This window comes from Anas platyrhynchos, chromosome 23 (assembly GCF_047663525.1).
Source record: "Anas platyrhynchos isolate ZD024472 breed Pekin duck chromosome 23, IASCAAS_PekinDuck_T2T, whole genome shotgun sequence".
Classification (NCBI taxonomy): domain Eukaryota; kingdom Metazoa; phylum Chordata; class Aves; order Anseriformes; family Anatidae; genus Anas; species Anas platyrhynchos.
The window spans coordinates 1971855-1983864 of record NC_092609.1 but is presented as its reverse complement, the minus strand read 5'-3'; the positions used below and the strand labels follow the sequence as shown (position 1 = coordinate 1983864).

At 68.9% G+C, this 12010-nt stretch overlaps 2 protein-coding genes across 8 annotated transcripts in view; one reads left to right on the top strand and one right to left on the bottom strand.

Annotated features, from left to right (window-relative positions):
- Positions 1-1599, bottom strand: part of BMP1 (bone morphogenetic protein 1) — an 18424-nt gene extending 16825 nt beyond the window's left edge. The window contains exon 1 of one of the 2 annotated variants that reach the window (XM_038166991.2): positions 1340-1599. In XM_038166991.2, the coding sequence (XP_038022919.2) occupies positions 1340-1478 (139 nt within the window). In that variant the 5' untranslated portion in view covers positions 1479-1599. The remainder of the gene's footprint in view (positions 1-1339) is intronic. The other variant, XM_038166992.2, reaches the window with a different exon arrangement.
- On the top strand, positions 371-12010 carry LOC106016943 (uncharacterized). 6 transcript variants are annotated; one of them, XM_038167071.2, is made up of 34 exons: positions 371-798; positions 1695-2423; positions 3303-4202; positions 4996-5103; positions 5208-5524; positions 5606-5684; positions 5768-5916; positions 6041-6136; positions 6438-6491; positions 6618-6689; positions 6804-6830; positions 7035-7079; positions 7162-7215; positions 7304-7366; positions 7439-7504; positions 7617-7679; positions 7772-7804; positions 7893-7955; positions 8024-8086; positions 8170-8232; positions 8307-8369; positions 8533-8583; positions 8672-8707; positions 8775-8837; positions 8912-8974; positions 9142-9177; positions 9307-9343; positions 9486-9985; positions 10062-10161; positions 10247-10885; positions 11020-11116; positions 11220-11479; positions 11579-11614; positions 11733-12010. In XM_038167071.2, exons 4-34 carry the CDS (start codon positions 5028-5030, stop codon positions 11957-11959), a joined length of 3591 nt encoding a protein of 1196 aa, XP_038022999.2. In that variant the 5' UTR covers positions 371-798; positions 1695-2423; positions 3303-4202; positions 4996-5027; the 3' UTR covers positions 11960-12010. The 6 variants fall into 6 exon arrangements, with proteins under 6 accessions (XP_038022999.2, XP_038022996.2, XP_071883213.1 ...); XM_038167068.2 differs by having other exon boundaries at positions 4939-5103; XM_072027112.1 differs by having other exon boundaries at positions 4935-5103; positions 8912-8968.

The window sequence follows — 12010 nt, the reverse complement described above, 5'->3', positions numbered from 1 at the left end:
CGTAAAAATCGTGCAGAAAAACCCCAAATCCCTCTCCCGGTGCTGCTTCCCCTGACACGGGACGAGGCCTCGGCGCTCAGCTGTTTCCGGCGCTGCCCAAATCCCCGAGGGAAAAACATCGCGGGGATGCCGGGAGGGGGGGGACGCGGTGCCCACCCCAATTCTCCCCAAATTCTCCCCCTGCCGTGCCCGATCCCCCCCAGGGCCCCCCGGGGAAAGGCTCCGTGGTTGAATTAGGCACATGAGGAGCTCGTAAAGGCAGGAGGGGAAGGCAGGGAGGGAAGGGTCGGGGGGCTCGGCGCGCGCGGGAGTGGTGCAAGGAGCGGGGACCCCCCTTGGGGGGCCGGGTTGGGCGGTGGGTGAAGCCCCCCCCTGGGTGCCGGGTGGGAGAGGAGCGGAGGCTCCAGCCGGCTGTGCCCGGACGGTTTTGCAAGCCGAGCTGTTTCAGCCCGGGAGGGCAGGAAGGGAAGGATTTTTGGCCCGAAAAAAAGCCCTCATGGAGACGCGGAGTTGGAGCAACAGCCGCCTTCCAGCGCAGACAATGCCATTAAAGAGAAACGTGATCCTGCAGCCCCGAGCCGCCAGGCACAAACCCTCGCCTCCGCGCTCAGCGCTGGGTGGGGGGGGGTTCCCCTGCCGTGCCTCAGTTTCCCCCCCCCTCCCCTCGGTCCTGTCCTTTCGCCCCCTTTATCTCGCTCTCGCGGCCGGGGACCGTCTCCCCATGGCGCCCAGCCTGGGGCCTCCGGCCGCTTCCAAGCCATGAATAACAGCTCAGCAATGCCCTGAGCCAGCACCGAGGTAACAAACTCCCCACGGGGGGGGCACCGACAGCGGCCGGCCCGGGGGACAAACCCCCCCGGGGGCCAAAACCCAGCGTCCCGGGACGGCGGCGGCGCGGCCGGGACCGAAACCTCCCCGTGGCTGCTCCAGCCCCGAGCCTGGCTCCGGCCCTCGCCCCGCTGGCACTTTGGGAGGGGGGGGGGCTCGAGTGGGCTGGGGGCTTCTAGGGACCGCTGCCAGCCTGCGGCACGGCGGGGGCCAGGCGGAGAAAACGGGGTGCCAAGCGGGTCCCCCCCCCCTTCCCCTCCGTGCGCTCCCCGCTCGGAGCGCAACCCCCAGGCTCCGAGTTTCCCCTCGCCAAACCGCGGGGTGCGCGCTCGCCCACGGCCACCCACGGCCACCGAGAGCCACCCACGGCCACCGACGGCCACCCGGGCTCCCCCCCCCCCCCACGGCCACCCCACGCTCGCCCCGTGCCACCCACGCTCCCGCGGCACCCACGCGCGCTCCCCTTTGTCTGCGCCCTCCGGCCGCCCCGGCGCGCATCCCCCTGCCCCACCGGCTTTGCAGGGGTCCTTGTAGTCCAGGGGCTCGGGGTCCTCCTCCTCCTCCTCCAGCACGTAGGAATAGTCGGGGACGTGCATGGCCCGGGCCAGGAGCAGGCAGAGGAGCAGCCCGCAGCTCCGCAGCCCGGCCATGGCTCTGCGGGCAGCGGGCGGGCAGGGGAGAGAGGCGGGCGGCTTTTGGCTTTGGGCTTTTTTTTTTTTTTTTTTGGCTTTTTTTTAAAAAAAAAAAAAAATTCCCTTCTCTTCCCCTTCTTTCCTTCCCTTCTTCGCTCCCTCGCTCTTTTTTTTTTTTTTTTTCTTCTTCTGCTTTTTTTTTTTTTTTCTCTCTCTTTTTTTTTTTTTTTTTAGGGAAATGAGATCTGGCGGGGGCGGGTTCAAGAGCGGAGCTCGGCCCCTGCAGCCCCGCCGGGCGCAGGGCTGGGAGCGGGGCCAGCGGCGAGAGCTTGGGGGGGGGGGACGGCGGGGCCGAGCCGGCTACAAGGGGACCCGGCCCGCAGCCCCCCTCTCCTGCCCCCCGCAGCCCCCGGCCCCAGGTCCCCGGAGCCGTTTTGCGCCCCCCAGCCCCGGTTCTGCGCCCCTCAGTCCCGGTCCTGCGCCCCCCAGCCCCGATCCTGCATCCCCAGCCCCGGTTCTGTGCCCCCCAGCCCCAGTTCTGTGCCCCCCCGTCCCCATCCCACACCCTCCAGCCCCAGCCCTGCGCCCCCCAGCCCTGCTCCTGCACCCCCAACACCCGCTCCTGCTCCCCCTCCTGCACCCCGCACCCCCCCGATCCTGGTTTTGCACCCCCCCCATCCCAGCTCTGCCCCCCCAGTCCTGCCCCCCTGGTCCTGCACCCCATATCCCCCATATCCTGCACCCCATTTCCCCCCCAAGCTGAGCTTGGAGGAGGAGGAGGGCAGCTCCTGCAGCCCGGGCACCCTTCCCGGGTGCCTGTGAGCACCCAAAATGTGGGTGAGCACCCTAAGGATGATGGATGAGCACCCAAAGATTGGGGTGAGCACCCCAGGGATGACAGACGAGCACCCAAAGAACAGGGTGAGCACCCTGGAGGTGACAGATGAGCACCCAAAGATCAAGGTGAGCACCCTAATGATGATGGATGAGCACCCTAAGAGTGGGGTGAACACCCCAGGGATGATATGAGCACCCAAAGAGCAGGGCGAGCATCCCAAAAATGATAGATGAGCATCCTACAAATGGGGTGAGCACCCCAAAAAAGATGGATGAGCACCCTACAAATGGGGTGAGCACCCTGGAGATGATAAATGAGCACCCAAAGAGCAGGGCGAGCACCCCAAAAATGATGGATGAGCACCCTACAAATGGGGTGAGCACCCCGGAGATGACAAATGAGCACCCAAAGAGCAGGGTGAGCACCCCAGGGTGCCCGGATGGGGAAGCAGGGGAGAGGCAGCCGTGGCTGGGCCATGGGGCCGCGTGTGCAAGCGTGTGTGCACGCGTGTGCACGCGTGTGCGCCGAGGTCTGTGAGTGACACCTGCTGTCAGAGCCCTGCCATTTCACGCCGGGCCCATCCCCGCCAGGTCCCCACGGGCCACCAAACCCAGCCAGAGCCACCGCGGGCCGAGCCCGAGCTCCACGGGCACCCAGGGGTGCGCCGGGGGCTGTGCGGGGCCAAGCAGCCCGAGCCCTGCGTGGTGAAACCAGGGGGTGCTGGGGGGGGATTGGGGGGACCCCCTTGGTGCTGTCCCATCGCTGTGCCATGGTTTGGGGTCACGGTCCCCAGCTGAGCATCCACAGCAGGAGATGGGCGCAGCGGTGTCCCCGCGGTGCCATCCTGCTCTCTGTGCCCCATGGAGCTGGGGGGGGACAGGGCTGTGTGCCCCCAGCTGGGTTCGGGTCCCCCCATCCTGGTGTGGGACGTGGGGTGCTCAGCACCAGCTATCCCCTCCCCAACCCCAAACCCTCCCAAAACCTTCTCCTCTTTCCCTTTCTAGGACTTCCCCATGCTCAGGGCCCGACGTTCCCACCCTGTAGGGGAAAAATCTCCTCCGTGCCTCGCCTCCAGGCATCTTTTTGTCCCCCCCCCAGGCAGCAGACCATCAGGGATGTGCTCTCCCTCTCAGCCCTCCATTGCAAAACCTCCTCCGCACGGCCGCGGCAGCCAGTAAACTTTTCCCCTTCGAGCGAATAAATAAACCTCAGCAAACCGGTCTCGCTCTGCTTCCCCACGCCGCCCCCGGCCCCCACATCGCGGGGCTGGGAACTGGCGGAGGAGCCGCCGAGCTCAGCCCCAACCTCTCCCCGGGCTCCCGAGCAAACAAACTGAATCCCCCATGCAAAACAAGCCGGGCTTTTGAAATGTTTTCCCTTTCCATCCCGCTCTTCTGCTTACACCGCCGGGGAGGATGTGCGAGGGCTGAGGCCCCGGGTGATGTCAAGCCATTATGTCAGGGGCTGGCCGGGTTTTTCGGCCCCGCTGTTGCCCCTTTTCTCATGGAGACCTCCGGGGACCTGGCTTTTGTTTTTCCCCTCCCTCCACGCAAGCTCCTGGGCAGCGTCTCCCTTTTGGAGGGGGTCCCCCAAGCCCCGCAGCCCCCCGCTGGGTGCTCAGCCACGAGCTCCTCACCCCTTCCCCAAGGTGGGCAGCGGTGGGGGCTCCGCCGCCCTGCGCCCCACGGCGCGCAGCTCGCCCGCCCGCCCCACGGAGCCCCGGAGGCTCTGGTCTGGCTGCGAGGCTGCTCCCCCTGACGTCTCGGCCATCTGATGTTTGTTCGAGCCCTGGGATAAATAAACCTCGGATCTCACAGCCTCCCACGCAGCCGGCCAGCTCCCGCAGCCCGCGCTCCGCCGTGCCGTGCCGCGCCGTGCCCGTCGGTCCCCCGCTGCGGCCCCAGGTAAGAGGTTGGCCGACCCCTGCTGCGGGTTTGGGGTGATGTTGGGGTGATGCTGCGGGTTCGGCTCCCTCCTGGGCTCCCACTGTGGGTTTTTGGTTCGTTGCTTTGGCAATCCCAAAGGTGTTTGGGCTCCGGGTGCCTTCTGCCCGCCTGCTCCGGCGAGGGCGCGTTGTGTCCAGCGGGCAGGGCGCAGGGTGGTGGGCACGGTGGGACAGGCAGGGCATGCTCCTGGTCCCATCCTCAGCTCCTTGTCACCCCATTCCTCCATTCCCCACCTGCACAAAGGCTGCCAAGCCCCAAAAGGCCTCCCCAAGCCCTGGGGATCACTGAATTTCTGCAGCGTGCCCCGTGCTGCCCAGGGTGCTGAGCTGGCAGGGCAGGGCGCTGCGTGGCACCCTTGCCGCACCCGCGGCGAACCCAAAACCACATCCCAAAGGCCAGCCAGGGGTTGTTGAGCCCCATGACAAGCAAGGGTGCTCCACGCATCTCACCCGCATCACCCCGAGCCCTCCTCAGCCCCGCTGCAGCTTGCGTTGAGCGCCGCGGCGAGCCCCGGGGGGAGCAAAACTCACCCCAGCGCCGCCTGCGAGCGGCCAAACAGCCGGGCAGGATGAGGCCAGCGCTGGCTCGGCTCAGCATCCGTGGCCCCCGGCTGGGCTGAGCTCCACGCCGGAGCTGTCAGCGGTGATGGATGGGGAGCTGCAGCAGCTCTGGGCCCGCCGGCTCCCCGAGGCAGGTGCCGCGCTCTCGCCGCCGCTCAGCCCTGCCTTGGGAGGACGAGCTGCTCGCGCAGGACCAGCCGGCTCCCCGAGCCACGCCGGGGCCATGGGGCCGTGCCGGGGCCGCTTCCTCGCCGTTCTGCTCATCCTGGTAGCCACCGGGGCTTGGAGCCAGGAGGAGGGTGAGTTTGGGCATCCCGGTGCCCAAAACTTTTGGTGCCATGCTGCCGTGTTTGTGCACCCTGTTGGGGGTTCAGGCTGTGTCTCCACGCTCCCCCCCTCGCAGCGCCGTGCGCCCTGCACGTGCTGGTGGCCCTGGACGTCACCGATTTCCAGCAGTCCAACCTGCAGCCCTACCTGGAGCGCGTCCTGCGGGACCTGGCCGCCTTGGAGAGCCTCACCTGCCGCCCGCTCAGCCTCCACCTCAGCCTGCAAAGCGTCGGGCAAGGGGGGGACACCATCTTCCAGGGGGGGCTGCAGGAGCCCTGGGCAGACGTGCTGCGGCGCCTGGCGCGGGCGCACGCCTTCCAGCGCTCCTACTTCAACCAGCTGGCCCTGCAGAGCTTCCTCGGCACCCTGGCACGCCAGGAGGAGGACACCAAGGTGAGGGAGCCAGCAGCTCGCCGGGAGGACCCTCTCCTCGCCCAGTTTGCTGCTGGTGCACCTGGTTTTCCCCTCGGCCAGGCGCTGCTGGTGCTGACGGACGGGCTGGATGACGAGGTGCAGCGGATGAAGGAGGTGGCCGCAGCAGCCTGGCTGCAAGGTTGGGGCAGAGAGGGGCTGGAGGGGACCTGGGGATGCCCCCCAGTATGGCGTGCCACCCCTGGGCACCTTGTCCCACCCCAGACCAGGCCGACCTGCTGCTGACCGTGGCCGTGAACAACGCCACGAGGTTGGGGGAGCTGCAGCAGCTGGAATTTGGGCGGCGGATGGGGAACGGGCAGCAGCTCTCCATCGACATGCCCGAGGCTGGAGGGCACGTGGCGCAGGAGCTGGTGAGGATGGGTGGTGACGGCGGGGTCCCCGTGGGGGCTGGGGTCCCCCTGGGGGGCTGGGGTCCCCCATGTGGGTTGGGGTCCCCGTGTGGGGATGCGTGGGGACCCCAACACCTCCCCGCAGCTGGCACTGGCGGAGAGGACGTGCTGTGGGACGTGTCCCTGCACCTGCGTGGGGCTGCCCGGCCTTCGGGGGCCCAGCGGCCCCTTGGGGAGCAAGGTAAAACCCCGGGGGTGCCCAGCGCTGCGGGATGCTTTTGGCCTCGACCTTTTTCCCTTCGTGGGGGGGCCCCAAAGCCCGGCCCCGATCCCTTTCCCAGGGCCACCAGGCGCCCTGGGAGCCGGGATTAACTCCGGCCCTTGCCCCATCCGGTCCCAAGCCGCGGCTCCTCGCTCCTCTCCCCTTCCTCCCCCAGCTGGGAACGGAGCCCAGGAGCTCTGGCTCCCAGCCCGGGGTCCCTCCTGGAGCCGGGGGGGTTGGGGGGGTCGTGGCTGCTGCCCCCGGGGTCTCTCTGTCCTAGGGGGTGGCCGGCAGCAAGGGACGTGCTGGAGACGAAGGCGAGCACGGGCACAGCGTGAGTCAGCCGTGGGACCCCCGGGGAGGGGGACAGGGTGGTCTGGGGGGGCTCGGGGGTGCTGTGAGCACATTTTGTGGCCGGGCACGCCGTCTTTTTGATGCTTTTTTCCCCTCCTGAGAGCAGGGGGAGCAGGGACCAGCAGGTCTGCGGGGCAGCCGGGGGATGCAGGGATGCCCGGGGCAGTGTGGAGCGAAGGTGAGAGTTTGGCACGGCTTGGCACAGCCTGGCACGGCTTGGCACAGCCTGGCACGGCTCCATCCTGTGGTGCAGGTGCCTCCTGTCCCTCCTGCTCACCCTCATCTCCTTTAGGGCGCCGTGGGTCACCCCGGGGAGCAGGTACGTCCCCACCTCGCTGCTTACCCTCCGGCACCAAGGGCACGGACACGGGGGGAGCTGGCAGCGGCAGGGAGACCTCCAGGGGGATGGAGAGGGAAGGGATGGGGCTGGGGAGGGGGCTAGGGGGTGGTCCATGGTGCTGGGGGAAATAGGGCAAAGCCTGGGTGCTCACCGCCGTGCCCTACACCCCGTGCCATTTTGTAGGGACCTCCTGGAGAAGCCGGCTCCGACGGGGTGGACGGGGAGCAGGTGAGCTGAGCAGCGGGGATTTGTGCCCCCTCCTCTCCCAGGCAGAGCCGGGCAGGGGCTCAGCCTCCTCTCTCCTTCCCAGGGCGAAGCGGGGACCCCCGGGCACCCCGGAGAGAAGGGGACCCGCGGGAGGCAGGTGTGGGGTGCTCCGCTGAGCCTCGGGTGCTGCTGCCTCCTTCGCCCTCCACCCGCACCCTAAATCCTTTCCTCTCACCTCCACCCAGGGGCAGAAAGGCTCCCGGGGTGCCCGGGGGGAGAAGGGACCCCCAGGTCCCCGCGGAGCGGTGGTGAGTGTGGGTTGGGGTCCCTGGGGGCTCTGGGGTGCCCTGGGTGCTCGCTGACCCCCCTCTGTTCCCCAGGGACCACCCGGGAGGAGCAGCCTCGAGCCCGGCCCCCCGGGGTGGAGAGGAGAAGGGGGCCCCCAGGTAAAGGCTGGAGGGGGCCGGGATGGTGTGTGGGGGGGTGCTGGGATGCAGTTTTTGGGGAGAAACCAGTCCTTTAGGATCATTTTGGGGACTGGAAGGTTTCCTTTTGCAGGGTGACCCCGGTCCAGATGGTCCCCAGGGACCACCAGGGCCACCGGGCCCCCCGGCTCACCCGGTAGGTGCTGGTGACAATGGGGGGGGACACGGGGGGGCCGTGACAACACCACGAGCTGGGGACGTGGCCGGTGACCGTGCTTCCCCCCGCAGACCTCGTGCCAAAAAGGGCAGCCGGGAGTGCAGGTAGGGGGTCCGGGGGGGGGGTCAAATTTGGGGTCTTCCCCCCCCCACAAGGGCTGGGGACACCCGGAGCCATCCCATCCCCTCGCAGGGCAAGAAGGGGAACCGCGGCAGCGCCGGGCAGGGGGGCGAGAAGGGGCACGAAGGCGCACAGGTGAGGCCGGGGTGACCCCCCCCTGCCCCGTGCGGGTGCCCCTATTGCCCCCCACTCTCCTTCCGCAGGGGGTGCCGGGGCCACGGGGGACAAAAGGTGTCAGCGGCAGCCCGGGGAGCAGAGGAATTCAGGTGCTGACCCCCTCCCCGTGATGGGGGTCCCGCTGGGGGTCCCGCTGGGTGCCCACCTTGAGCCGCTTTTGCCTCTCGCCCAGGGTGCGCCCGGAGCTGAGGGTCCTGTGGGAGCTGCAGGACCAGCCGGCCCCAAAGGGGACAAGGTGAGCTGTAGGGTGGTGAGGGACATCGCAGCCCCCCCTGTGCCCCCAGCCTGCTGCCCCGATGTCTCTTCCAGGGCCAGGAAGGAGCCAAGGGCAGGAAGGGGAACGCGGGACCTCGGGGACCCAAAGGTGCCCTGGTAAGGCTGGGCAGGGTGCCCCTTGGGGACAGGGCTGCCCGGTGGGGACAAGGCACCCGCAGCCCCTTGGGGACACTCTGAGGCTTTGGGAACACAGATATTTATGAAAATCCTGCAAAAAAAAAAAAAAAAAAATGGTTTGGGGGTTTTTCTCCCCTCCTAGGGCGAGATCGGGTGCGACCGGCGAGGCGCCCCGGGGAGACAGGGAGCGAAGGTACCTGGAGGGGGGGGGGACAGAGCTGGAACCGTGCCCCCGGGGCTGCCAGGAGGGTGCTGTGCTCACTGGTGCTGCTCCCCCCAAGGGTGTTCGGGGGCTGCCGGGGTTCCCGGGGGTGCAGGTGAGCGCACGGGGCCGGGGAAGGGGGCTGGGGACCCGGCCAGCCCCCCCCTGAGCCTCCCCTCCAGGGCCAACGGGGCGAGCGAGGAGCCCGCGGGGACAAGGGCAGGCGAGGGCTGCCTGGGCGCATGGTGAGTAGGGGGCACAGCCCCCCCGGGACCCCCCCTTTGGCCATGCTGCTGGCTCAGGGAGCCGAATTTTCCAGGGAGAGCCTGGGAGCAAAGGAGAAGCCGGCAGCCACGGCAGCCTGGGACCACCGGGGGTGATGGTGACGCTCTGCAAATTCCCTTTTTCTCCCTTTTTTTTGGCCCTCCACAATGGGGACACCCCTGATGGGGACACCCCCAATGGGGACACCCCCAGTGGGACTCGTTTTCCTGTCCCATCCTTTAATGCCTTTTTTCTCCTTATTTTTCTCCTCTCCTCCTCCTCCAGGGCCCCAAGGGCTCTCCGGGCATCCCCCCCTCCACGGTAAGGGCCGGATGGGGACGGGACCCCAGCCCCAAAATCTGTAGGACCAGGGGCTGGTGGGGGGGGAGTTCAGCACCCCCCTGGCTGCAGCAAGCTTTGGGGCTGACCTCGCTCCCTGCTCCCCTCCAGCCCTGCGAGCTGAAGGCTTTCATCCGCCAGCGCTGCGGTGAGCGGGGACGGGGACGGGGGGTGGTGGCAGAGGGGATAGGGAACAGGGGAAAAATTATGGAAAATGCTCAGGGGGTGGCCGTGCAGGCGGGGGACACCACAGCAGGGCTCGTCCTGGAGCTGCCCAAATCCCCCCGCAGCCTCCAGCTCGCCCTCCTGCCCCCTTTTCCCCACGGAGCTGGTGCTGGTGCTGGAGACCTCATCCACGGTGCCGCCGCCTCTCTTCTCCCGCATGAAGGAGCTGCTGGCCCTGCTGCTGAGCGACCTCCACGTCTCCCCGGCCGGCTGCCCGGCGGGGGCTCGCGTGGCCGTGCTGTCCTACGCGGCCTCCCCCAGCTACCTGCTGCGTTTCGGGGAGGCGCAGAGCGGGGCCGCGCTGCTGGGGCGCCTCCGCCGCCTCTCGCCCAGCCGCTCGTCCCAGCGGGGCCGCCTGGCCTCCGCCATGCGTTTCGTGGGGCTCCACACCCTCAAAAGGGTGCGGCGGGCCGTGCTGGGCAGGAAGGTGGCCCTTTTTGTCACCAGCGGTCGCAACCAGGCTCTGGAAGGCGTCGGGGAGGTCGCCCTGCAGTACGAAGCGCTGGGCATCGTGCCCGTGGTGCTCACCTTCAGCCCGCTGCCCGAGGTGGTGCGAGCTTTCCAGGTGAGGTTCTGCGCCCAGAGCCACGTGGCTACCAGCCCCGTGACCACCCCGAGCTTATTTTTTCCCCCCCCCGCAGGTGAACAGCCTCTTCCAGGTGCTCCAGCTCTCCACGGCAGAGCCAGACAGGGACACGGAGCTGCTGCAGCAAACCCTGCTGCCCTGCGTGCTCTGCTTCGGTAAGGCAGCGGGGCTGCCACGGGGCTCAGCACCCCCAGCACCCCCCCTTTTGGCTCATCCTGTGCCCCCCCTCGCTCCCCCCAGACCTCTGCCACCCCGAAAGCTGCCCTGCAGCTGCGCCGCCCCGCAACCCTCTGCGCCTGGACGCTGACCTGGCCCTGGTGGTGGACAACGCGGCGCTGCCGGCGAGGAGCCTGGAGGCCGTGGCAGAGCTTTTTGGCAACCTCTTAGGGCGCCTGCAGCCGGCGCAGCGGGGTGCCCGCGTCACCCTGGTGCTGACCGGCCCCACCACCCCCCAGCAGGGTTTGGGGGAGGTCGATTTGGGGCTGCAGAGCCCCGGGGAGCAGCTCCGGGAGCGCCTCCGCCTCGCGCTGGTGCCCAGGGTGGCCGCGGTGGCACCCGGCGGCGCGGTGGCGTGGGCGCTGCGGCACGTCTTCCCGGGGGGCACCCGTGGCTGTCTCCGCGTCCTCTTCGTGGTGGGGACGGGGGACAGGGCGCTGTGGGATGGGGAGGCGAGGCAGGCGCTGGTGCCCTTCTCCCGCTGCAGGGATTTTGGGGTCTTGGTGCTGTCCCTGGGTCGGAACGGGACGGAGAGGCCGGAGGCGGCGGTGCCAGAGGTGCTGGCGGGGTGGCGGCACCACGAGCTGCGCCTGGGCTCGGTGCAGGGTCCTGAGATGGGGTACGCCGAGAGGATGGCGCTGGGCTTCCTCCGGAGCCTTTGGGGTGAGCCGTGCTGGGGGCTGGAGCACCACCGGGTCCTGCTCTGGGTGGGGACGGGTTCCCAGGAGGCAGCTTGGAGCCCCAAACCTTATTTTTTTTTCCCTGCCCCTCCATCATTTTTCTCTCCTGCGTCGCAGCGGAGAGCAGCCGGCACCCCAGCACCCCAGGGTGCCCCCAGGGGTCGTCTCCCTCCGGTGCCAACACCACCGAGCCGTCCCCGGGGACCCCCGCGCAGTGAGTGAGCAGCACCGGGGCCACCCCCCGGCGGGTGGGGGCTGCGCCTCCTCTCCCCCGGGCGCATACCAGGGGGGGGGCTGGCACCCATCTCCCCTCCCAGGACCCCCGAGAGCCTCTCCGTGCCCCTCAGGGGGCTGCCCACGGCATCCCCCAGCCCCGGGAAGGGCCGGAGGGCGGTGGTCGTGCCCGGGCTGTGCGCCCTGGATAAGGACCCCGGCACCGCCTGCGCCGATTTCTCGCTGCGCTGGTACCACCGGAGGGACACGGGGACCTGCGAGCGCTTCTGGTACGGGGGCTGCGGGGGCAACGCCAACCGTTTCGGCACCCAGAAGGACTGCGTCCACACCTGCGTGGGCACCGGTAGGCGTGGGGAGGGCGTGGGGGGGCGTGGGGAGGCGCCCCCCTCCCCAGCAGGGCACCCCCAGCCGGCTGCGCTGACGCTGCGCCCACCTTGGACAGGTCCCCGTGGAGCCGGAGAGGGGAACGCGACGCGGGGTGAGGAGAATTTTGGGGGGGTTGCGAGCTGGGGGTGCAGCCCCCGTGCACCGGGCAGGGCGCAGGGGGGGGTTTATCCCCTCCCCAACCCCCCCGGGGGTCCCCTGGTGCCTTGCAGCCGCCTGCCTGGAGGCTCGGGACGCGGGGCCGTGCCGCTCCTACTCGCCCAAGTGGTTCTTCGAGGAGCCCGGGCGCTGCTCCCTCTTCTGGTACGGGGGCTGCGGGGGCAGCCGCAACCGCTTCGAGAGCCGGGAGCAGTGCGAGGCCCTCTGCGTGGCCCCGGGCGCCGGGGGGAGCCGGGACCCCCTCCCCAAAAACTCCTCCGCCTGCGCTCCCGGCTGCTGACGCGCGCTTTGAGGGTACCCCAAAAAAAAATAAACCATCCCCTGGAGACGC